Genomic DNA, 23,490 nt, shown 5'->3' on the forward strand with positions numbered 1-23,490 from the left:
CTGCCTCTCATTGACTTCAATACAAAATTGCATCCCATTGACTTCAATACAATAACACCTCCCACTGACTTCAATGCAAAATCGCCTACCATTGACTTCAATGTAAAAACACCACCCATTGACTCCAATGCAAAAACTCCTGTCAATAGCAATCTTATGTGAACACTTCTCTTTGCATGTCACTTTAGGCTCCGTTCACACTTATGCGACTTGTCATGCAACTCTGGGGTACAAAGGCGCATCACAAGTCGCCCCCCCATGTTTCCCAGTGGGTACCATTCAGATCTGCGTGACTTCAAGGTAGTTCCTGCATTACTTTGGTCCGATTTTCATGCAACTTGAGGGCCATAGACTTCATGTAAACCCTCCAAAGTCGCACCTGAATGTTGTACATGCGACTTGTGTGCGACTTTGTACAGCAGAAACAATTATTCTTGGTCAAAGCTAAAGTTGCACTCATCCAAAGTCGCACTGTAAAGTCGCAATGAAAATCGCACAAGTTTGAAGACGCACAAGTGTGAATGGAGCCTATCACTTGTGAATCTGGAACGCACCGCTAGAAACTCGCTAAGGATTGCATCTGTGTGAACCACCTCAATAGGAACACATAATATCTCGCCTGGCATATGAATCTGTTTGAAAACGCATCCAGAAAGGCATATGTGTGAACCAGGACGGCTCCATTCACACGTGGGCTATTGGGATCATGGCAGAATCAGTGTGATCACAAAACACAGGTTCAGGTGCCATTATTGTCAATGGCACCTAAACCGTGGTGCAGTTTTGCTGCGATTGTCGCGTGGCCAATCCCATCACGGGAAGCTTGTCATCCAAATGTTGCCTTGCCCCGGGAGCTGACAACCCACGCTACACTAAAAAAAAAAAAATTGGCTCCTAACATTTTTAGCTGGCTCCTAGATTCAAGGCAATATTGTCAAGCCCTGCCCTAGGTAAGACCCATGTAACATCATGAGCCTCCATGATTAAAAGGAATGAAATCCAATGAATGAAAGAGGCGGGACAGGGACAGTCAGGCTGGGGAGGAAAGTGCTGGATGACGCTGGACATCCTCTAGCTAGGAGGACTCTTTCGGACTTGCTGCAGCTTCTAATTCACACGGTGGGAAGCTCACAGTGTGCAGTGAAATCAGAGCGATTTCAGTCCAGGAAAGGAGCCGGTACAAGTGTGCAAGCCCAAGTCAAGGTGACAGCTTCTAGGACCGGAAGTTGCTGAGCTCTATTCCACGGTGCTGGTGTGAAAGAGGGGGACGTGGTGGTCATGTGACTGCGATGAAACCTCAGAGGACGGTACAGAAATGTGAGGAAAGATCTTTGCCATGTTGACCTTCAACTCTTTAGGAGCGGATCCATTAGTACAAAGTTCTCACCTACCTGGATTTTCACTTTCTTTGTGTTTCCACCATGACTGGTGAGTGCGTCGCGCACACATAACCTGCTCCCGCTTCGGTGACAACGGTGCCAAGGACAGCGTGACACCAGCCTGGTGACAACCTTCCCTGCTGCGAACATGGTTCCTGCAGATCACCACTGATGATGATGAAGCACAGCGAGTGTAAGAGACCCAACTCCTGAAATGCAGAATGACATCGGTAAAACATCTTTGTGATCCAGGCACACGTCTGTTTCCTCTCCATAATAGTGCCAGGATAGATAACTGCTGATCTGCCTGAAATCCAGAGAATGCTTTTCTTTCTGTCTGGGCTGACAACTCTGCTTCGCTAAAATCCCGACCATCCGCCCTGCCTGCTGAGCTGCAGGACGACTCCTCACCCAGCTCCCCTCTCTGTCCCTCTTCATATACACACAGTCATTTCTTTCCAGGAAAAACAATTCTGCTGCTGTGAATCACAAAATCCTGCCCATACTCTTGGGAGATGTAGATCTGGGGGTGTGCGGGGAAGGGCTCTTGGGACTTGTAGTTCTGGGGTTGGGTAAGCAAAGGGTACTTGAGGGATGTAGATCAGGGGTGCATAGGGAAAGGGCTCTTGGGAGACATAGATCTGAGGGTATGTAGGGAAAGGGCTCTTGGGAGATGGTAGATCTGAGGGTGTGTGTGTAGGGAAAGGGATCTTGGGAGATGTAGATCTGAGGTGTGTAGGGAAAGAGCTCTTGGGAGATGTAGATCCGAGGGTGTGGAGGGAAAGGGCTCTTGGGAGACGTAGATCCGAGTGTGTGGAGGCAAAGGGCTCTTGGGAGACGTAGATCCGAGTGTGTGGAGGCAAAGGGCTCTTGGGAGACGTAGATCCGAGTGTGTGGAGGGAAAGAGCTCTTGGGAGACGTAGATCCGAGGGTGTGTAGGGAAAGGGCTTTTGGGAGACGTAGATCCGAGGGTGTGTAGGAAAAGGGCTCTTGGGAGACGTAGATCCGAGGGTGTGTAGCGAAAGGGCTCTTGGGAGACGTAGATCCGAGGGTGTGTAGGGAAAGGGCTCTCGGGAGACGTAGATCCGAGGGTGTGTAGGCAAAGGGCTCTCGGGAGACGTAGATCCGAGGGTGTGTAGGCAAAGGGCTCTTGGGAGACGTAGATCCGAGGGTGTGTAGGGAAAGGGCTCTTGGCAGACGTAGATCCGAAGGTGTGTAGGGAAAGGGCTCTTGGGAGACGTAGATCCAAGGGTGTGTAGGGAAAGGGCTCTTGGGAGACGTAGATCCGAGGGTGTGTAGGGAAAGGGCTCCTGGGAGACGTAGATCCGAGGGTGTGTAGGGAAAGGGCTCTTGGCAGACGTAGATCCGAAGGTGTGTAGGGAAAGGGCTCTTGGGAGACGTAGATCCGAGGGTGTGTAGGGAAAGGGCTCTTGGGAGACGTAGATCCGAGGGTGTGTAGGGAAAGGGCTCCTGGGAGACGTAGATTCGAGGGTGTGTAGGGAAAGGGCTCTTGGGAAACGTAGATCTGAGGCTGTGTAGGGAAAGGGCTCTTGGGAGACGTAGATCCGAGGGTGTGTAGGGAAAGGGTTCTTGGGAGACGTAGATCTGAGGGTGTGTAGGGAGAGGGCTCTTGGGAGACGTAGATCTGAGGGTGTGTAGGGAGAGGGCTCTTGGGAAATGTAGATTCGAGGGTGTGTAGGGAAAGGGCTCTTGGGAAACGTAGGTCTGAGGCTGTGTAGGGAAAGGGCTCTTGGGAGACATAGATCTTAGGGTGTGTAGGGAAAGGGCTCTTGGGAGACGTAGATCCGAGGGTGTGTAGGGAAAGGGCTTTTGGAAGATGTAGATCCGAGGGTGTGTAGGTAAAGGGCTCTGGGGAGACGTAGATCTGAGGGTGTGTAGGGAAAGGGCTCTAATAAGATGCAGTTCTGGGGGGGGGGGATGTATAGAAAGTACTCTTGGGATGTAGATCTGTGGATGTGCAGGGAAGAGCTCTTGGGAAATGTGTATCTGGGGGTGTCTGAACAATCCAGTTAATATCCAGTCAGGCGGGATCTTGCACTACATACTTTTATAGCTAAAGAAGATCATACAACCAGACTGTATCCTGTATGGGGAGCTGTAATCTGACTGTACGATCTCCGTAGAGCTCAGTGTACAGGTGATGAGATCATACAACCAGATTGTATGGTGTATGGTCAGATCTGCAGTTCTACAGACCTGTGACTGACCTTTGTCCTGGTATGACGCACAGTGTGTGAGCAGACACATGACTGGCCTCTGACACCAGCCCCGTGTGTCCCCTTCTCACCTCACCTGCCTCTCCGGGGTCACCCCCTCCGAAGATGTGTGTCCCGTGAGCATCTGCCCCCCTTGCTGTATCTGCGCATGTGCCAGTTTCAGGCATAAGCAGACGATCAGCGATCTCGCTCTGAGAAAGTGTTAACTCCTTTCATGCTGGATCCTTTCATGCTGGATTGCAAGTACAGGAGTCACATGCATCGGATCACTGCTGCTGCTGCTGACGTTCCTAATGTCGCCAAGCTGCTGGGGGGGTGACATGGCAAGTACAGTCACATGTGGGGGGATCAGTGATATTGGGGGCCCATAACATGTTTTGGTGGTGCAGTTACACGTGGGTACCAGTCACATGGGGGTGGGGATTTGCATCAAGGGAGACTGAGCTTATTGCCAGGGGGTGATGTTTGCGTCAATGGGGGGGGGGCAGATCTTCACGGGGTACTGATCCTGGGGTGAGGGGGGTAATGACAAGGGGGGCACATCTTCACGGGGGAATGATTTTGCTGGTGAATAATGACAAGGGGGGCAGATCTTCATGGGGGACTGATCTTGCTGGGGGGGAATGACAAGGGGGGCAGATCTTCACGGGGGACTGATCTTGCTGGGTAATAATGACAAGGGGGGCACATCTTCACGGCGGATTGATCTTGGTGGGGGGTAATGACAAGGGGGGCACATCTTCACGGGGGACTGATTTTGCTGGGGGGGAATGACAAGGGGGGCAGATCTTCACGGGGGACTGATCTTGCTAGAGGGAGTGACAAGGGGGGCAGATCTTCATGGGGGACTGATCTTGCTGGGGAATAATGACAAGGGGGGCACATCTTCACGGCGGATTGATCTTGCTGGGGGGGGAATGACAAGGGGGGCACATCTTCATGGGGGACTGATCTTGCTGGGGGGGTATGACAAGGGGGGCACATCTTCACGGGGGACTGATCTTGCTGGGGGGGAATGACAAGGGGGGCACATCTTTGCTGGGGACTGATTTTGCTGGGGAATAATGACAAGGAGGGCAGATCTTCATGGGGGACTGATTTTGCTGGGGGGGAATGACAAGGGGGGCACATCTTCACGGGGGACTGATTTTGCTGGGGAATAATGACAAGGGGGGCACATCTTCACGGGGGACTGATCTTGCTGGAGGGAGTGACAAGGGGGGCAGATCTTCATGGGGGACTGATCTTGCTGGGGGGAATGACAAGGGGGGCACATCTTCACGGGGGAATGATTTTGTTGGGGAATAATGACAAGGGGGGCACATCTTCACGGCGGATTGATCTTGCTGGGGGGGAATGACAAGGGGGGCACATCTTCATGGGGGACTGATCTTGCTGGGGGGGTATGACAAGGGGGGCACATCTTCACGGGGGACTGATCTTGCTGGGGGGGAATGACAAGGGGGGCACATCTTCACGGGGGACTGATCTTGCTGGGAGGGAATGACAAGGGGGGCACATCTTCACGGGGGACTGATCATGCTGGAGGGAGTGACAAGGAGGGCAGATCTTCATGGGGGACTGATTTTGCTGGGGGGGAATGACAAGGGGGGCACATCTTCACGGGGGACTGATTTTGCTGGGGAATAATGACAAGGGGGGCACATCTTCACGGGGGACTGATCTTGTTGGAGGGAGTGACAAGGGGGGCAGATCTTCATGGGGGACTGATCTTGCTGGGGGGAATGACAAGGGGGGCACGTCTTCATGGGGGAATGATTTTGCTGGGGAATAATGACAAGGGGGGCACATCTTCACGGGGGAATGATTTTGCTGGGGAATAATGACAAGGGGGGCACATCTTCACGGGGGACTGATCTTGCTGGAGGGAGTGACAAGAGGGGCAGATCTTCATGGGGGACTGATCTTGCTGGGGAATAAAGACAAGGGGGGCACATCTTCACGGCGGATTGATCTTGCTGGGGGGGGAATGACAAGGGGGGCACATCTTCGCTGGGGACTGATTTTGCTAGGGAATAATGACAAGGAGGGCAGATCTTCATGGGGGACTGATTTTGCTGGGGAATAATGACAAGGGGGGCAGATCTTCACGGGGGAATGATTTTGCTGGGGAATAATGACAAGGGGGGCACATCTTCATGGGGGACTGATCATGCTGGAGGGAGTGCCAAGGGGGGCAGATCTTCACGGGGGACTGATCTTGCTGGAGGGAGTGACAAGGGGGGCACATCTTCATGGGGGACTGATCTTGCTGGGGAATAAAGACAAGGGGGGCACATCTTCATGGGGGACTGATCATGCTGGAGGGATTGACAAGGGGGGCAGATCTTCACGGGGGACTGATCTTGCTGGAGGGAGTGACAAGGGGGGCAGATCTTCATGGGGGACTGATTTTGCTGGGGAATAATGACAAGGAGGGCAGATCTTCATGGGGGACTGATTTTGCTGGGGGGTAATGACAAGGGGGGCACATCTTCACGGGGGACTGATTTTGCTGGGGAATAATGACAAGGGGGGCACATCTTCACGGGGGACTGATCTTGTTGGAGGGAGTGACAAGGGGGGCAGATCTTCATGGGGGACTGATCTTGCTGGGGGGAATGACAAGGGGGGCACATCTTCACGGGGGACTGATTTTGCTGGGGAATAATGACAAGGGGGGCACATCTTCACGGGGGACTGATCTTGTTGGAGGGAGTGACAAGGGGGGCAGATCTTCATGGGGGACTGATCTTGCTGGGGAATAAAGACAAGGGGGGCACATCTTCATGGGGGACTGATCATGCTGGAGGGAGTGACAAGGGGGGCAGATCTTCACGGGGGACTGATCTTGCTGGAGGGAGTGACAAGGGGGGCAGATCTTCATGGGGGACTGATTTTGCTGGGGAATAATGACAAGGGGGGCACATCTTCACGGGGGACTGATCTTGCTGGGGGGTAATGACAAGGGGGGCACATCTTCACGGGGGACTGATTTTGCTGGGGGGGAATGTCAAGGGGGGCAGATCTTCACGGGGGACTGATCTTGCTGGGGAATAATGACAAGGGGGGCACATCTTCATGGGGGACTGATCTTGCTGGGGGGGTATGACAAGGGGGGCACATCTTCACGGGGGACTGATCTTGCTGGGAGGGAATGACAAGGGGGGCACATCTTCACGGGGGACTGATCATGCTGGAGGGAGTGACAAGGAGGGCAGATCTTCATGGGGGACTGATTTTGCTGGGGGGGAATGACAAGGGGGGCACATCTTCACGGTGGACTGATTTTGCTGGGGAATAATGACAAGGGGGGCACATCTTCACGGGGGACTGATCTTGTTGGAGGGAGTGACAAGGGGGGCAGATCTTCATGGGGGACTGATCTTGCTGGGGGGAATGACAAGGGGGGCACGTCTTCACGGGGGAATGATTTTGCTGGGGAATAATGACAAGGGGGGCACATCTTCACGGGGGAATGATTTTGCTGGGGAATAATGACAAGGGGGGCACATCTTCACGGGGGACTGATCTTGCTGGAGGGAGTGACAAGAGGGGCAGATCTTCATGGGGGACTGATCTTGCTGGGGAATAAAGACAAGGGGGGCACATCTTCACGGCGGATTGATCTTGCTGGGGGGGGAATGACAAGGGGGGCACATCTTCGCTGGGGACTGATTTTGCTAGGGAATAATGACAAGGAGGGCAGATCTTCATGGGGGACTGATTTTGCTGGGGAATAATGACAAGGGGGGCAGATCTTCACGGGGGAATGATTTTGCTGGGGAATAATGACAAGGGGGGCACATCTTCATGGGGGACTGATCATGCTGGAGGGAGTGCCAAGGGGGGCAGATCTTCACGGGGGACTGATCTTGCTGGGGGGTAATGACAAGGGGGGCAGATCTTCACGGGGGACTGATCTTGCTGGGGAATAATGACAAGGGGGGCACATCTTCATGGGGGACTGATCTTGCTGGGGGGGTTTGACAAGGGGGGCACATCTTCACGGGGGACTGATCTTGCTGGGAGGGAATGACAAGGGGGGCACATCTTCACGGGGGACTGATCATGCTGGAGGGAGTGACAAGGAGGGCAGATCTTCATGGGGGACTGATTTTGCTGGGGGGGAATGACAAGGGGGGCACATCTTCACGGGGGACTGAGTTTGCTGGGGAATAATGACAAGGAGGGCACATCTTCACGGGGGACTGATCTTGTTGGACGGAGTGACAAGGGGGGCAGATCTTCATGGGGGACTGATCTTGCTGGGGGGAATGACAAGGGGGGCACGTCTTCACGGGGGAATGATTTTGCTGGGGAATAATGACAAGGGGGGCACATCTTCACGGGGGAATGAGTTTGCTGGGGAATAATGACAAGGGGGGCACATCTTCACGGCGGATTGATCTTGCTGGGGGGGGAATGACAAGGGGGGCACATCTTCGCTGGGGACTGATTTTGCTAGGGAATAATGACAAGGAGGGCAGATCTTCATGGGGGACTGATTTTGCTGGGGAATAATGACAAGGGGGGCAGATCTTCACGGGGGAATGATTTTGCTGGGGAATAATGACAAGGGGGGCACATCTTCATGGGGGACTGATCATGCTGGAGGGAGTGCCAAGGGGGGCAGATCTTCACGGGGGACTGATCTTGCTGGAGGGAGTGACAAGGGGGGCAGATCTTCATGGGGGACTGATCTTGCTGGGGAATAAAGACAAGGGGGGCACATCTTCATGGGGGACTGATCTTGCTGGAGGGAGTGACAAGGGGGGCAGATCTTCATGGGGGACTGATTTTGCTGGGGAATAATGACAAGGAGGGCAGATCTTCATGGGGGACTGATTTTGCTGGGGGGGAATGACAAGGGGGGCACATCTTCACGGGGGACTGATTTTGCTGGGGAATAATGACAAGGGGGGCACATCTTCACGGGGGACTGATCTTGCTGGAGGGAGTGACAAGGGGGGCAGATCTTCATGGGGGACTGATCTTGCTGGGGGGAATGACAAGGGGGGCACGTCTTCACGGGGGAATGATTTTGCTGGGGAATAATGACAAGGGGGGCACATCTTCACGGGGGAATGATTTTGCTGGGGAATAATGACAAGGGGGGCACATCTTCACGGGGGACTGATCTTGCTGGAGGGAGTGACAAGAGGGGCAGATCTTCATGGGGGACTGATCTTGCTGGGGAATAAAGACAAGGGGGGCACATCTTCACGGCGGATTGATCTTGCTGGGGGGGGAATGACAAGGGGGGCACATCTTCGCTGGGGACTGATTTTGCTAGGGAATAATGACAAGGAGGGCAGATCTTCATGGGGGACTGATTTTGCTGGGGAATAATGACAAGGGGGGCAGATCTTCACGGGGGAATGATTTTGCTGGGGAATAATGACAAGGGGGGCACATCTTCATGGGGGACTGATCATGCTGGAGGGAGTGCCAAGGGGGGCAGATCTTCACGGGGGACTGATCTTGCTGGAGGGAGTGACAAGGGGGGCAGATCTTCATGGGGGACTGATCTTGCTGGGGAATAAAGACAAGGGGGGCACATCTTCATGGGGGACTGATCATGCTGGAGGGATTGACAAGGGGGGCAGATCTTCACGGGGGACTGATCTTGCTGGAGGGAGTGACAAGGGGGGCAGATCTTCATGGGGGACTGATTTTGCTGGGGAATAATGACAAGGAGGGCAGATCTTCATGGGGGACTGATTTTGCTGGGGGGGAATGACAAGGGGGGCACATCTTCACGGGGGACTGATTTTGCTGGGGAATAATGACAAGGGGGGCACATCTTCACGGGGGACTGATCTTGCTGGAGGGAGTGACAAGGGGGGCAGATCTTCATGGGGGACTGATCTTGCTGGGGGGAATGACAAGGGGGGCACATCTTCACGGGGGAATGATTTTGTTGGGGAATAATGACAAGGGGGGCACATCTTCACGGCGGATTGATCTTGCTGGGGGGGAATGACAAGGGGGGCACATCTTCATGGGGGACTGATCTTGCTGGGGGGGTATGACAAGGGGGGCACATCTTCACGGGGGACTGATCTTGCTGGGGGGGAATGACAAGGGGGGCACATCTTCACGGGGGACTGATCATGCTGGAGGGAGTGACAAGGAGGGCAGATCTTCATGGGGGACTGATTTTGCTGGGGGAGAATGACAAGGGGGGCACATCTTCACGGGGGACTGATTTTGCTGGGGAATAATGACAAGGGGGGCACATCTTCACGGGGGACTGATCTTGTTGGAGGGAGTGACAAGGGGGGCAGATCTTCATGGGGGACTGATCTTGCTGGGGGGAATGACAAGGGGGGCACATCTTCACGGGGGACTGATTTTGCTGGGGAATAATGACAAGGGGGGCACATCTTCACGGGGGACTGATCTTGTTGGAGGGAGTGACAAGGGGGGCAGATCTTCATGGGGGACTGATCTTGCTGGGGGGAATAATGACAAGGGGGGCACATCTTCACGGCGGATTGATCTTGCTGGGGGGGAATGACAAAGGGGGCACATCTTCACAGCGGATTGATCTTGCTGGGGGGGGGAATGACAAGGGGGGCACATCTTCACGGGGGAATGATTTTGCTGGGAAATAATGACCAGGGGGGCACATCTTCACGGGGGAATGATTTTGCTGGGGAATAATTACAAGGGGGGCACATCTTCACGGCGGATTGATCTTGCTTGGGGGAGAATGACAAGGGGGACACATCTTCACGGGGGACTGATTTTGCTGGGGGGGAATGACAAGGGGGGCACATCTTCACGGGGGACTGATTTTGCTGGGGGGGAATGACAAGGGGGACACATCTTCACGGGGGACTGATTTTGCTGGGGGGGAATGACAAGGGGGGCACATCTTCACGGGGGACTGATTTTGCTGGGGTGGAATGACAAGGGGGGCACATCTTCACGGGGGGGCTGATTTTGCTGGGGAATAATGACAAGGGGGGCAGATCTTCACGGGGGACTGATCTTGCTGGGGGGAGTGACAAGGGGGGCAGATCTTCATGGGGGACTGATCTTGCTGGGGGGAATGACGGGGGGCAGATCTTCACGGGGGACTGATTTTGCTGGGGAATAATGACAAGGGGGGCACATCTTCACGGCGGATTGATCTTGCAGGGGGGGAATGACAAGGGGGGCACATCTTCACGGGGGACTGATCTTGCTGGGGGGGAATGACAAGGGGGACAGATGTTCATGGGGGACTGATCTTGGGGGGGTAATGACAAGGGGGGCAGATCTTCACGTGCCACATTATTGATATCAGTTGGGGGAGGAATAGTGCCCCATCGTTGGTGTCAATGGGAGGAATAGTGCACCATCGTTGGTGTTAGTGGGATGAATAGTGCCCCATCCTTAGTATCAGTGACACCAATGATGGGGCACTAATCCTCCCACTTACACCAAAGACACTTAACATGCTGACCCCTGCGCCAGGGTAGGTGCTGCTGCAGGCAGCATACCTGGTTGCAGCAGCACCATCTGCACGGCACACTTACCAGGCGGTCAGCTGTCCTCTTTCATTCACTCTGGCTGCTCCCTCACTCGATGTTGTGGGTCCGTTCGGCTACGGCTCCTTGCATGTGATTGGCCGCCTGTGTGCCTTTCCTGAGCTACAGTTCTGTTGCCCAATCACCGGTGAGGAGGCGGAGGCGAGCAGCAGCATGAACATGGAGTGAGGGAGCAGCGCTTCCTGGACTGCATCATCGTGGGACTGGGACACGTAACCAGGTAAGACACAGCAGACCCCTTCCCGCTCCGGTACACAGTGTCCTTTCCATTGGAAGGGGTGGCGGCAGCACCACGCCAACCCCCTAAAAAGTTCCACCCTAGGTAAACGCCTTGTTTGCCTCGCAACAATTTCGCCCCTGGGTACAGTGACATGGTAGGGGGAGAGTTCAAATTTGAGTGGGGCAATGATATGGGGGTTGGCAGTGATATGGGGGGGCATTACATATGAAGCACATTGACATGTGGGGGCAGTGACATGGTCAGGCTTGACATGGGGAGGACAGTGACATATGGTGTTGCCTGACATGGGGAGGACAGAGACATGTGAGGGGGCAGTGACATGGTAGGTCCTGTCATTGGGGAGGAAAGTGACATATGGGCGGACAGTGACATGGTGGGTCCTGACATGGGGAGGTCAGTGACATTGGGGGGTCAGTGACATGGGGAGGACAGTGACATTGTGGGGTCAGTGACATGGGGAGGACAATTACAATGACATGGGGAGGACAGTGACATTGGGGGGTCAGTGACATGGGGAGGACAGTGACATTGGGGGGGCAGTGACATGGGGAGGACAGTGACATTGGGGGGTCAGTGACATGGGGAGGACAGTGACATTGGGGGGTCAGTGACATGGGGAGGACAATTACAATGACATGGGGAGGACAGTGTGGTTGAGTTGTAGTCTGGATGTCGGTCAGTCTGTGTTGTCAGTTGCGTGTGCCAATTTTTTATGATCAGTTGTGGAGTGTTGGTCGTGTTTGCTAGGAGTCTGTGTTTTTGTTTGGGGTGCAGGAAATGTTTCATTTTGTGTTGTAATCAGGTGGAGGTGATGTGTGTCAGGTTGTCAGTCTGTTGTTTCTGTTCTGTTGGATTGTGATCATCCTTGGACTTCTGTAGTTAGATATGGGGGGGTGTCAGGCTGCTTGCGGTGTTGCTCTTGTAATTCTTGTGTGTCATGGCCGGTGTGTTTAGTCTTCATGCTGTTGTATGTTATATTGTTCATGTATGTCTGTTATCCTGTGAAATATCATTGTTCTATTTGTTGGTTTCTAACTGTTCTCTTTGTTCTCTGTTTTAGGTCCAGGCTTTGTTCGCTGTATACAGCATTCTTGTTGCTATTGGGTGTGCCCTTGCAGATCTTCAATGGTCACATCAACCTGTGACAGGACGTGTACTTATCCATGTGGATAGCGAACTTGGCTGATAATTGTGTATCCAGCTCACCTTTACATAATTCTGCTCCTGTGACTTCTGGATAATTCATCTCCTTCATCTGTTTTCAGGCATCAATGTCTCACCTTGCAATAGTGTAGCCTACTTCCTCTGGTCAATAGCAGGGATAGACTGACCATTTTTAAACTCTGGCACTGCCCCAGGGCCAGGGGACAGTAGGGGGCCCCATAAGATGCCCCTGGTACCTTTTTCATAGGCTTTTTTGAGTTTGGGCAAGGACACAGGGGCCACATGAGTTGTTAGTCCTCCCCTGGTCAACAGTGAGAAAAAATAAATGAATGGACTATTGTTGTTATAGCGGTATTCAAGTATTAATTTATTTTTTAATGTGTTTTTTTTTTCTTTTATGATTTAAAATACATTTACTAACATTTTTTGAAATAAAATGTTTTTTGTTTCACCAATAAAAGGGCCATGGCCTATTTTATCCTACTATCTAGTCATGTTTTGTATGTATCAAAATATTTAGATTTATCTTGTGCTTATCCACTTGTCTGCAAGGTTTTACCTCCATGACGACAGTCTTTATTGCTATTCATTACATTGCTACTTTAACTGGCCGTTGCAGAGTCATGTAATATTGTAATAAAATTTAATTTGATTACCAATATATATATATATATATATATATATATATATATATATAAATATTATTTATTTACTTTGTATTATTTTGCATCACCACTGTTTATTTTCGATGATAAATTGATTTTAAAGGCTCAAGTTCTTTCAGCTTCATGCATTGTATGCATGCATTACAAAAACATGTATGCTGCAGTACACCCATCCCCGCCAACCCCCACCACACAATATTTACTTGATCCCCATTGATATCAATGAATGGCCACATCAGCCTTGGATGTCCCTTTTCTCTGCCTTGTCATTGGCTCCCACTGCTCTAAATCACAGGCAGTCATTTAACCTCCCTGGCGGTATTCCCGAGTGTAGCTCGGGGTAAAATGTCTATACCAAAAGCGGTAACCCTGAGTTACACTCGGGCTTACCATGCAGCGCTGCATAGGGAGTCCCTGCAGAGCTTACCTTGTCCTTCGCTAACGCGATGTGTCCCCTGCAGCGTCCCTGGCCATCTCGTCCGGCCGATGCCGGAATCCGGCTCCTGTGTTCCGGTCCCCGTGACGTCGGGACGTACGGGCGCCACCGGCGCCGGGAAATTTGAAAATTTTCAAAAATTTTTTTTTTTTTTAAAACGATTCTACATAGTAAAACATTGCTGTTTCAACCCATTTCACATACATTTTGTCCCGAGTGCTTTGTCCTGTCCCCTGTCTGCAATTTGATTGTTCTTTCTGCCTGGAAACGTAGAAAAGTCCATGGCGTCCAAAAAGCATCCCTTTAGGTCCGACGCGGTTTTAGACCGGCTAGAGAACAGCAATAGTAAATCAGAACCACTTGCAGAATTGAGTGATAATGATTGGTGGGGGAAATTCCTCATCAGACACTGAAAACAATTCTGCGACTGAGCTCAGCGATGTGTGAACTTGGCGCTCTATTTTACATTTCAGTGTTTTTGGTTTGATTATATTATTGAATTAAATGTATGATTTAGAATCTTGTTCAGACAGATTTCAGTGAGTTATTCCTAAAAATTACAGCCTACAATAAAAAAACTACATATTTCCATGCAGAATAATGTACCGCTTTCAGCACCAAAAATATCAAATAATCATACCGCCAGGGAGGTTAATGAAGTAAGAGGAGGCGTGGCCAAGCCATGCCCTGTGCGTGAATGGACACATGGAGCATCATCTTGCCAATGCACCTGCTTGTGTGTCTCCATAGGAAGTTAAGTATAATTTTTTTTCTTAGTTTCAAAAGAAAATTAAACTTTCATATAGCTTTTGAAAAGACTGGAAATATGTACAATTAAAAAATACTTTCTACTCCAATAAAATCATATTTCTTTAGATTAATGTAGGCAATAATGGATCATCCGACATGTCTTAAAAAAAATAAAAAAATTTCTATGTGTTATTAATTGGCTAGGGGGAACAATACAGTCTATAAACTATGTTATATACAATATATCTGATCATTCTTCAGTCATGATTAACTCTTGTCTTCTTTTTGTCGAGGCTCTAAAATGCCTGGACAGTACAAATTAGCCCAAATGATATCTGTATGGAAATTAGATTCTTTTTTTTTTGTTTTGAAAATTTTTTGATTAACTAATTGCCAACAGCAGCTAGCCGAATGACGGCTACACTGCGTCCGGCCAGTTCTGGGTGGACATCATATGACGTCCTCCCAGAACGCGCTCTCCTGGGCGCCCCCTGCTCCGTACATCCGGCGATCTCCGTGATCGCTGTGTTCTACGTACACAGCTGATCACGCAATGTGTTAAAAGGCCAATTATGCCTGTATTTCAGCACCTGATCAGCTGTGTCCAATGACACACTGATCACCGGGAAATGCGATTGCAGGTTCTCTTTCCTCACGCTGTCATAGCACCAGGAAAGTACTGACGAGAACTGGCAGTTGTTAGAGCAGGGATCGGCACCGATCATTAGGCCAGTGATGATCAGTGCCTTGATGATCGGTGCCCAGCAGTGCCACCCACCAGTTACGCCCACCTGTGCTTAGCACTGCACCAATCTGTACACCCACCTGTGTCAGCCACCTGTGCCCAGCAGTGTACCCACCTGTGCCACCACCTGTGTCCACCAGTGCCACCCACCTGTGTCCACCAGTGCCACCCACCTGTGCCCACCAGTGCCACCCACCTGTGCCCATCAGTGCAGACCAGCGGTTGTGCCAGTCAGCGCCCAGCAGTGATGCCAGTCAGTGCCACCTATCAGTGCTGTCTATCAGTACCCATTATCAGTGCTGCCTATCTGTGCCACCTCATTAGTGCTGCCTATCAGTGCCATTGAGTGCTGCTTATCAGTGCCCATCACTGCTGCCTATCAGTGCTGTCTATCAGTGCCGCCGATCAGTGCTGCCTCATCAACGTACATGATTGACGGAGAAAAATTACCTTTTTTAAAAAATTGTATAATAGAAACAAAGCAATTTTTATTTTTTTTTATTGTTTGCACTTTCTTTTTTTATATTGCAAAAAGTAAAGTGCCCAGCAGTGCTTAAATACCACCAAAAGAAAGCTCTATTTGTGAGAAAAAGATAACAATTTTATATGGGTACAATCTTGCATGACCGCGCAATTGTAATTCAAAGTGCAACAGCGCTGAAAGCTGAAAATTGGCCCGGTAAAGAAGGAGGTATAAGTGCCCGATAGGGAAGGGGTTACAAGTGAATGTGGAAGAAACATATTATTATTATTTTTTTTTTATTAATAAATGTCACCAGTGTAGTACAGTGTTATCATCTGACTGGTGTAGTGCTGATCTTGTGTGCTGACTCTTGTCATTATCTTTTCATTTAAATTGAACTAATTTTTTTGCAACATTTAAACATGTAACATGTTACGAAAGTTGTGCTCACCCTTTGATGATGTCCTACAAGATCATCAATTCCATCTGCTATCTGTTATCCTGTGTAATTCTTTATCCCCTCACTGATATGTCCTGTTCTATGTCATACAGTCAGTGATGCATTTAGGATGCAGGCTGCCGTGGCAACCAAACATTGGCTCAAACACCCCTCCCCCCACAACCAGAGAGACACTGACCAACCCCCCCCCCCCCCCTTCAACCACAAAGAGAGCCTGACATTGAACAACAAGACCCCACCTCTACCTGAGAGAGCCCTCCATTACCACCACTCCCCATACACTGGCAACACCACACACCACCCTTGCCACAGAGAAGACACTCACCTTCACGACTCTGGACATCACTGGGAACAAGAGTCATGTTCTGCATACCCCATCAACCATCTCCCACCTGGTCCCCATGCTGTGTGTGTCCCTTCTTCCATCCCTTCTTTTGGGTGGGGGCGCTGCACCCCTAAAAATTTCCTAAGCCACCCTGAAACATGCTTCCCTTGGCAAATGTCTTGTTTGCCTTGTGGTAAATATGCCCCTGCATTGACCTCCTGTTCTGAAATTTCAGTTGATGTGCAATGGGTGAAGCAAAGTAATATTAGCCCTTTTGTAGGGAAACGCTGCCCCTCTGAAAAATACCCCCTAAGGCAAATGCCTTGTGATAAAAACACCCCTGCCTAAAGTCACATATTATATCCATGTGGCATTTGGGTCCTGTACCTACCACCTCCCCCCTTCCTGTGCCAAAAGCAATACTAATATCAAATCTTGTCATTGACACGGGGCAAGTTGACATTATTTCTGTTCTAGTGAAATCATGGCCACCGTCTAACCTTCTATGCATGTCAAGCTGTGCACTTGTATGGATGTCACATTGGAATCTGCAGCTTTGTCTGTGCAGCCACCGCATCACACTTGTCTTAAAGGATTTCCTCATTGGAATGTAACACGGAATTCTTAATCACCATGTGTGTAAACACAGCCAGCACATGGATCATGTAATCAAATATCCCCATGTCAACCAAAAAAAAGGGTTTTAAAAATGTTTCTTATTTGTGTTGTATTTTTGCATGTCATTTTTGCTAAGTTAGGATGGCCAAACATGAGACAATTATGTTGCCTCTTTTTCCTTATAGATGGCCCTAGATTGTACATTTTTCTTACAATTTTTTTTACATTGCTGCACAATCATGCCCCTCAAGTATGTAGTGCAACGATCTTACAGATTGTATGCCAATTAAAAGTTTTGCTTATGTATTACCTAATAATATCTGTTTTGTATTACATAGCATTATACTTGAAAAATGTATCCCATATGGTCACATTTATACATCAGGTTCATAAAACATGTTCCACTGCATTAACAGCCAATTCAGTTAAAATAACGACATATTTGTTTAGAGAGATGATATCATTAAGATGAGGTAACACTAGGGTAAAGGCTGCTGATAAGGTCATTATCATACTTTTCCCTGAAGTGATATGTCTGCAGAAAGCAACACCTTGTGATAAGATGAACAGCTGCCATGTGCTAATGTGACCTCTTCAAAAAAAAAAAAAAAAGACAATATGTTTTTATATCAGAATACTTATCATTGCAATCCCAAGTAAACATTTATCTTTACCATTGTGTAATTTATAAACTACATTAATGTCACATGCAGGGGCGAAATTACCATTTTGAAACTTGGGCACTGCCCAAGGGCACGGGGTCAGTATGGGGCCCCATGAGATGCCCCTGGTACCTTTTTCATAGTCTATTTTGGAGTTTGGCCAAGGACACAATGGCCCCATAGTCCCCTATTGCCCGGGGGCCCCATGAGTTGTCATTTTTCCCCTGGTAACATAGTACTATATGAAATGAACATTGATGAGACAATATATTTTCAAAATCTATTTTACGCTCAGAGTGTGCAAATAGTACACATTATGTACATGAAATATAATCATATTGCATAAATCATATTATTACTAACACATTACTTTGATTTTTCTACGGGTTCACTCAGGGTTCATTTTGTATACCTGTAAGCATGCATGCTGTCTCTTTCCTCGTGTCCTGTGCATCATAAATCATAGTACTCTCTCCTAAAAAGTGATAAGCATTTTGTTTGTTTAAGCATTTAAGATTAGCTTGAAGCCTTTTTTCTCTACCAATGTTCAAACAGCAGTCCTATGTGCATTCCAATTTGAACATGTGCTTCAGCAGATATAAAGCTTTGGAGGTGATTCATGATGTCAGGTAAAAATGCTTTTAAAGGAGATTTGATCAGTTATTGGGCCAGTGAATAGCTACATAATTAAAATAATAATATTTTGATTTATCAAAAATCCAAAAGAGTTTTCATACTTTATTGTGTTTTATCCCTGTTGATCCTACCATTTCCTCTGCTTTCTCATAACAAAATGACCACACCTGTCACGAGATCACAGTGTTTACAGTTTTCTGGTTGTTCTTGTCTAGACATTATTCAAAACCTACACAAACATTAACCTCTGAACTATAATGTCCTGCTGTTTCTCCTCCTCCAGCTCTCCAAACTCTTTCTATCACTGTTATAAGCTATTATTTAACTTTCGTCAAACAAAATTTTTTTTAATATTTGTGTAGACAAATTAAAATTTAACTTTTCAATTCAATTTCATTTAGTTACTTTATTTTTTCCAAAAAAAGGTGTGTCGTTTTGGCACCTAGTTTAAAATGGTGATGGCCCATTTCTTAGTCTTTCTTATTGTTAACTCTATGTAAATTTTACATACTTTCTAACAGTGTGACATATATATGTGTACACCATGTATATTCTAAGTGTGGTTTTACAAGTGGAGGTTTACTGATTAGTTAAGATAATAGTGTCTTTTTTAATCTGGTGATCCTGCCAGTCCCTCTGCTTTCTCATAACAAAATGAACACACTAGGCATGAGAGCATGAGATTTTTTTAGAATTAGAGTCAGGTGAATGATTAACCAATAATCCCAAGCAAGTGCTGATAATCATCAATTTCATATGTAGGTTGAAACAGTCATTAACTGAAAGAGAAGCAGCTGTGTAGGAGGCTTAAAATGGGAACTGCGAAACTGTGCTACTAAGGTGAGGTTGTGGAAGACATTTTCATGTTACAGGTCATACTCCATGGCAAGACTGAGCACAGCAACAACACACAAGGTAGTTATACTATATCAGCAAGGTCTCTGCCAGGCAAAGATTTCAAAGCAGACTGGGGTTTCATGATGTGCTGTTCAAGTTCTTTTGAAGAAGCACAAAAAAACAGGCTATGCTGGGTACCCTAAAAGCAGTGGGCAGCCAAGGAAACTTGTAGTTGGAGACTTGGTCAGGATCAACTTCTCCAGGACTTCACCCATCCTCTGGAAATCCCTAACCTAATTCATCAGGCTGTCACCTACCCTCCACAACTTCAGGCGCACCCAGAAAAAACACCTCTTTAGAGAAGACTACCCCACCCCAACCTAACAATAGATCTCTGCTCCTCCTACCACTCCATCCAACACAACCACTTCCTCCAATACCCCTCCCCCCTCCCTCCTAGATTGTAAGCTTGAAAGATCAGGGCCCTCAATCCCCTTGTGTACTGTATTGTTACTGTACTGTCCCATGTATTGTCTCCCATTGTAATGTACAGCGTTGAGCAAACCTTTTGGCGCTATATAAATACTGTATAATAATAATAATAATAATAATGTTGTTTACCTTAACAAGACGTCTCCAGCATGTATAGAGGAATAAATGGATTGTGTTGCTGCCATGTGATTGGCTGATTATGAATTTTAGTTAACAAGCAATTAAACAGGGGCACCTAATAATGTTGGTGTTTGTGTCTATGTGTGTGTGTGTATTAATTTCTCTATATATAACTATAGAAATTTTTTGTAAAAAAAAAGTATATATAGAATGTCAATGTACATCAAGGATTTTGGGTTGGGATAGTGTTAACAAAAAGAACTGTGCATTTGATTGGTTAAATTATGGTGTTTTTGTATCATTTTAAATTACTTACAATTTTTAACATGCCAACGATTTTACACAACAACACTTCAAAACTATTGAGCAAAGAAAATGAAAAAAAAAAAGTTAATGGAATTATTTGTCCCTCACAGTGTATACATTTCAGTAACTGCATCACATCTCTCTTTAAAAACACTCAGCTTGGGCAGTACATGCTCCCACTTTGGTTAACTCATTAAAAAAAAGATTAATGTACATTTAATACACAAATTAGAAAGGTTAAAAGGGGATGAGGCATGAAGCTTGAGCAGCCTGTACACCCACAAAAAAGGTTCCAAAATTCATAAGAAAAACATTTTGATGTCCTTTAGCACAAAATTATATATATATTTTAAATTGATTAGCTATGACAGAGGCAAAAAATTTTTTTATTGGCAAACAAAGAGTCACAATAGACCAGGCCTTATCTTATGGTGTGTTTCTTTTTATGACATGCAAAGTCAATGATAAATATGGCTATAAATGCACAGCCTGTTAAAGCAGTAGTGTTGATGTATTTATTTCAAATAACATAAAAATGTCAATTTATATATAAAAATTACTAAAAATTAAAAGAGAAATTTGAATATGACTTTCAATGACAAGCCTGCATAAGGCTTTACACAACATTTCAATTAAATGTAAAAACCAAAATATACATCAATATTAATATAATTATTTAATTTTCTTAAAATGTATTTACTTTAGTTAGATTAAAATAAAGTTTTTTGTTATACAATTTGATATTATTACTTAATAAATAATATATATTTAAAAAGTATTCCAGAATTCACTGTAAAAAGCCAAAGATTAGTAGTGATGAGCAAGGTAAAGTTTAGTAATTTATAGTACCGTGTGTGCTTAGTAAATCAAAAGGGAAACAAAACAATTGATTAAATCTATTATTATTTGCAAATGTATACTTATGTAATTTTTTAACTTCAACATTTATTTGATGCAGATGATTTGCATGGCCTTTGCCGGATATGTGGAGAAGAAAACGATTTCAATGAACACACATACACAGTCCAATGGGTATGTTTCAGAAAACATAAGAATTAACTTATAATTTATGCACCCAAAAATATAAATATTTATGAGCATATGAACACTTGTGTGTTAAAGAAAGGACAATTACGCTGTGTAATGTGATAAAATTTGTCAAACCATACATTTCAGTTGAAACACGATTTCATCACTTGGTTAATACATTAAACTTTTTTCATCTTTTGCTTGTTTTTACATTATTATTATTATTGTTATTATTATTATTATTAACAGGTTCCTGCCCAGCCTATAGATAGATGGCGGCCTTCAAAACCCCTTATCCCTCTAGGTGGATGACATCGGAGTACTGGCACCGTTGCTGGTAACGTGACCTGGTGTGACCAATCACAGCAGGTCACATAACAGTTGTATACAATGGATGGCTTCCTTTCATGCCATCCATTGGATACTAGTATGTGTAGCTGTGAATGGTCACAGCGGTCACATGCACAAGCTGGGCCAATCACAGCCCAGCTATGTCATGTGATTAGCTGTGGACAAATCACAGCTAAGCACAAAAAAAACGTGAATGAATCGATGTCATTCAGGTAAATGCTTGCTTATAGCAGAGTAATTCATTGCTATAAGCTAATTTTCCACCAAAAAAAAAAAAAAAGCGTCACCAAAGAAGTACAATGTTACTATGGTAACATAGAACTACTTTGGTCATAGTGAAATATGAAAAAAAAGTCTTACAAAAAAGAAAAAAAAAAAAAAAGGGAGAGGGAGGGGTGAGAGAGAGGGGATATAGGAGGGGTGAGAGAGTGAGAGAAGAGGGGAGAGCGAAAAGATATACATAGTTTTAAAAGTGTGTTTTGCCATTTACAGAGCCATATATGTATGTATGTAACAAAATTAATTAACTTCATCTTTTAATATATCATTTACATTTTTTCCAGATTTCATGTGAAAGTTGTGCACTGTGGTTCCACATATCCTGCACAGGGCAACAAATTCCAGACGAATACAGATGCCCATTGTGCATTCAAAACTATTACTAAAAATGTAAATATTGTTGGACTTTATTTAAATTTCCTAGAAGAACTGTGATGTTTGATAGATTTTGTACATATTTATATTTTGGTTGAAGTGTCCGAAAGGTTTGACTATGTTGTCAATTTCTAAATTATTTTTATATAATGTACATATTAAAATTGTTATACATGCAAAATATTAAAATTGGTTTATCTATGTTCAAAATGTATAATTTAATTGTATATAAATTACATGTTCAGTTTGTGATACATAAACACTTATAACCACCTCCCGCCCTCCATATAGTACAATGACAGGTGCAAGGTGGTTCTCTCGTTCTTGGAGGATGTCACATGATCAGCTGTGTCCAATCAAAGCTCATCGCATGTAAACACGGAAAGGCTGGTTATCGGCATTTCTCTCCTCTCGAGCTGTCATGCTGACAGAGGAGGAGAGGAGAGCCAGTAATCGGCTTTACGCCGAGGGGACATGTGCACTGATCATGAGAGCACTGATGATCAGTGTAGCCCCAGCAGTGCCACCTGTCAGTGTCCAACACTGACTCGTGCCAGTACCCATCAATAACACATCAATGCCACATGTCAGTGCCTACCAGTGCACATCAAGTCCACAGATCAGTGCCCATCTGAGCTGCCTTTCAGTGTCTCCCATAAGTGCCAGTCAGTGCCACCTATCAGTGCGAATCAGCACCACCTATACGTGTTGCCAATCAGTGCCACCTATCAGTGTCAGTCGGTGCTGCCCATCAGTGCCAGTCAGTGCTGCCTAACAGTGCCATATATCAGTGCTATGTATCAGGGCTGCTTTTCAGTGCCCATCAGTGATGCCTGTCAATGCCCATCGGTACCACCTACCAGTGCCTCCTCATCAGTGCCACCTATCAGTGTGGATCAGTGCAGCCTATCAGTGCCCATCACTGCAGACTCATTAGTGCACATCAGTAAAGGAAAAAAGTCACTTATTTTGAAAATTGAATACCAAAGACATAAAAAAAATTGTATTTCAAATTTTTCGGTAGTTTTTGGTTTGTTTGGGAAAACAAAAAAAAAAAGGGTGATTAAATAGTAAAAAAATAAAGCTCTATCTGTCACAACAAAAATGAATACATTTTTTTTATGGGTACAGTGTTGTATCACTACGCAATTCTCATTCAAAGTGTGATAGGCAGGAAGGGGGGAGAAGTGCCCTGTACGCAGGGGGTTACATTTGTTATAAAATAGATGTAAGTGCGTGTTGCATTGTTCCTTTTTTTAATGTAACGGATAGGATTTGTATGGCCTTCAAGGTGTTGAGAAACTGCAAGTCCCATGAGGCCTTGCAAGACTATGACAGCCACAGGCAAGAGTCCCAGAGTCAGAGACATGATGGGACTT

The 23,490-nt window shown here is 46.7% G+C and overlaps 1 protein-coding gene and 2 long non-coding RNA genes across 8 annotated transcripts in view; 2 read left to right on the forward strand and 1 right to left on the reverse strand.

Annotated features, from left to right (window-relative positions):
- Positions 1-3,757, reverse strand: part of LOC149429152 (asparaginyl-tRNA synthetase-like) — a 111,819-nt gene extending 108,062 nt beyond the window's left edge. For 2 of the 5 annotated variants that reach the window (XM_089666669.1, XM_089666673.1), the window contains exons 1-2: positions 3,608-3,717; positions 1,392-1,588 (exon numbers count right to left, since the gene is read on the reverse strand). In XM_089666669.1, coding sequence (XP_089522795.1) covers positions 1,392-1,529 — 138 coding nt within the window. In that variant the 5' untranslated portion in view covers positions 1,530-1,588; positions 3,608-3,717. Of the gene's footprint in view, positions 1-1,391; positions 1,589-3,596 lie in introns of all 5 variants that reach the window. The other 3 variants (XM_089666671.1, XM_089666672.1, XM_089666670.1) reach the window with 3 other exon arrangements.
- Positions 3,723-13,225, forward strand: LOC149429153 (uncharacterized). Its single transcript, XR_016310595.1, has 2 exons — positions 3,723-3,939; positions 12,459-13,225. It is a non-coding gene; the product is annotated as an uncharacterized LOC149429153 (long non-coding RNA).
- Positions 13,226-18,902: 5,677 nt separating this feature from the next.
- LOC149429154 (uncharacterized) lies at positions 18,903-22,321 on the forward strand. Of its 2 annotated transcripts, none has more exons than XR_016310598.1 (3): positions 18,903-19,237; positions 21,036-21,109; positions 22,021-22,321. It is a non-coding gene; the product is annotated as an uncharacterized LOC149429154 (long non-coding RNA). The 2 variants fall into 2 exon arrangements; XR_016310597.1 differs by having other exon boundaries at positions 19,102-19,162.
- Positions 22,322-23,490: the final 1,169 nt, after the last annotated feature.

This window comes from Staurois parvus, unplaced genomic scaffold (assembly GCF_062004578.1).
Source record: "Staurois parvus isolate SC_StPar_1 unplaced genomic scaffold, SC_StPar_1.0 ptg002770l, whole genome shotgun sequence".
NCBI lineage: Eukaryota > Metazoa > Chordata > Amphibia > Anura > Ranidae > Staurois > Staurois parvus.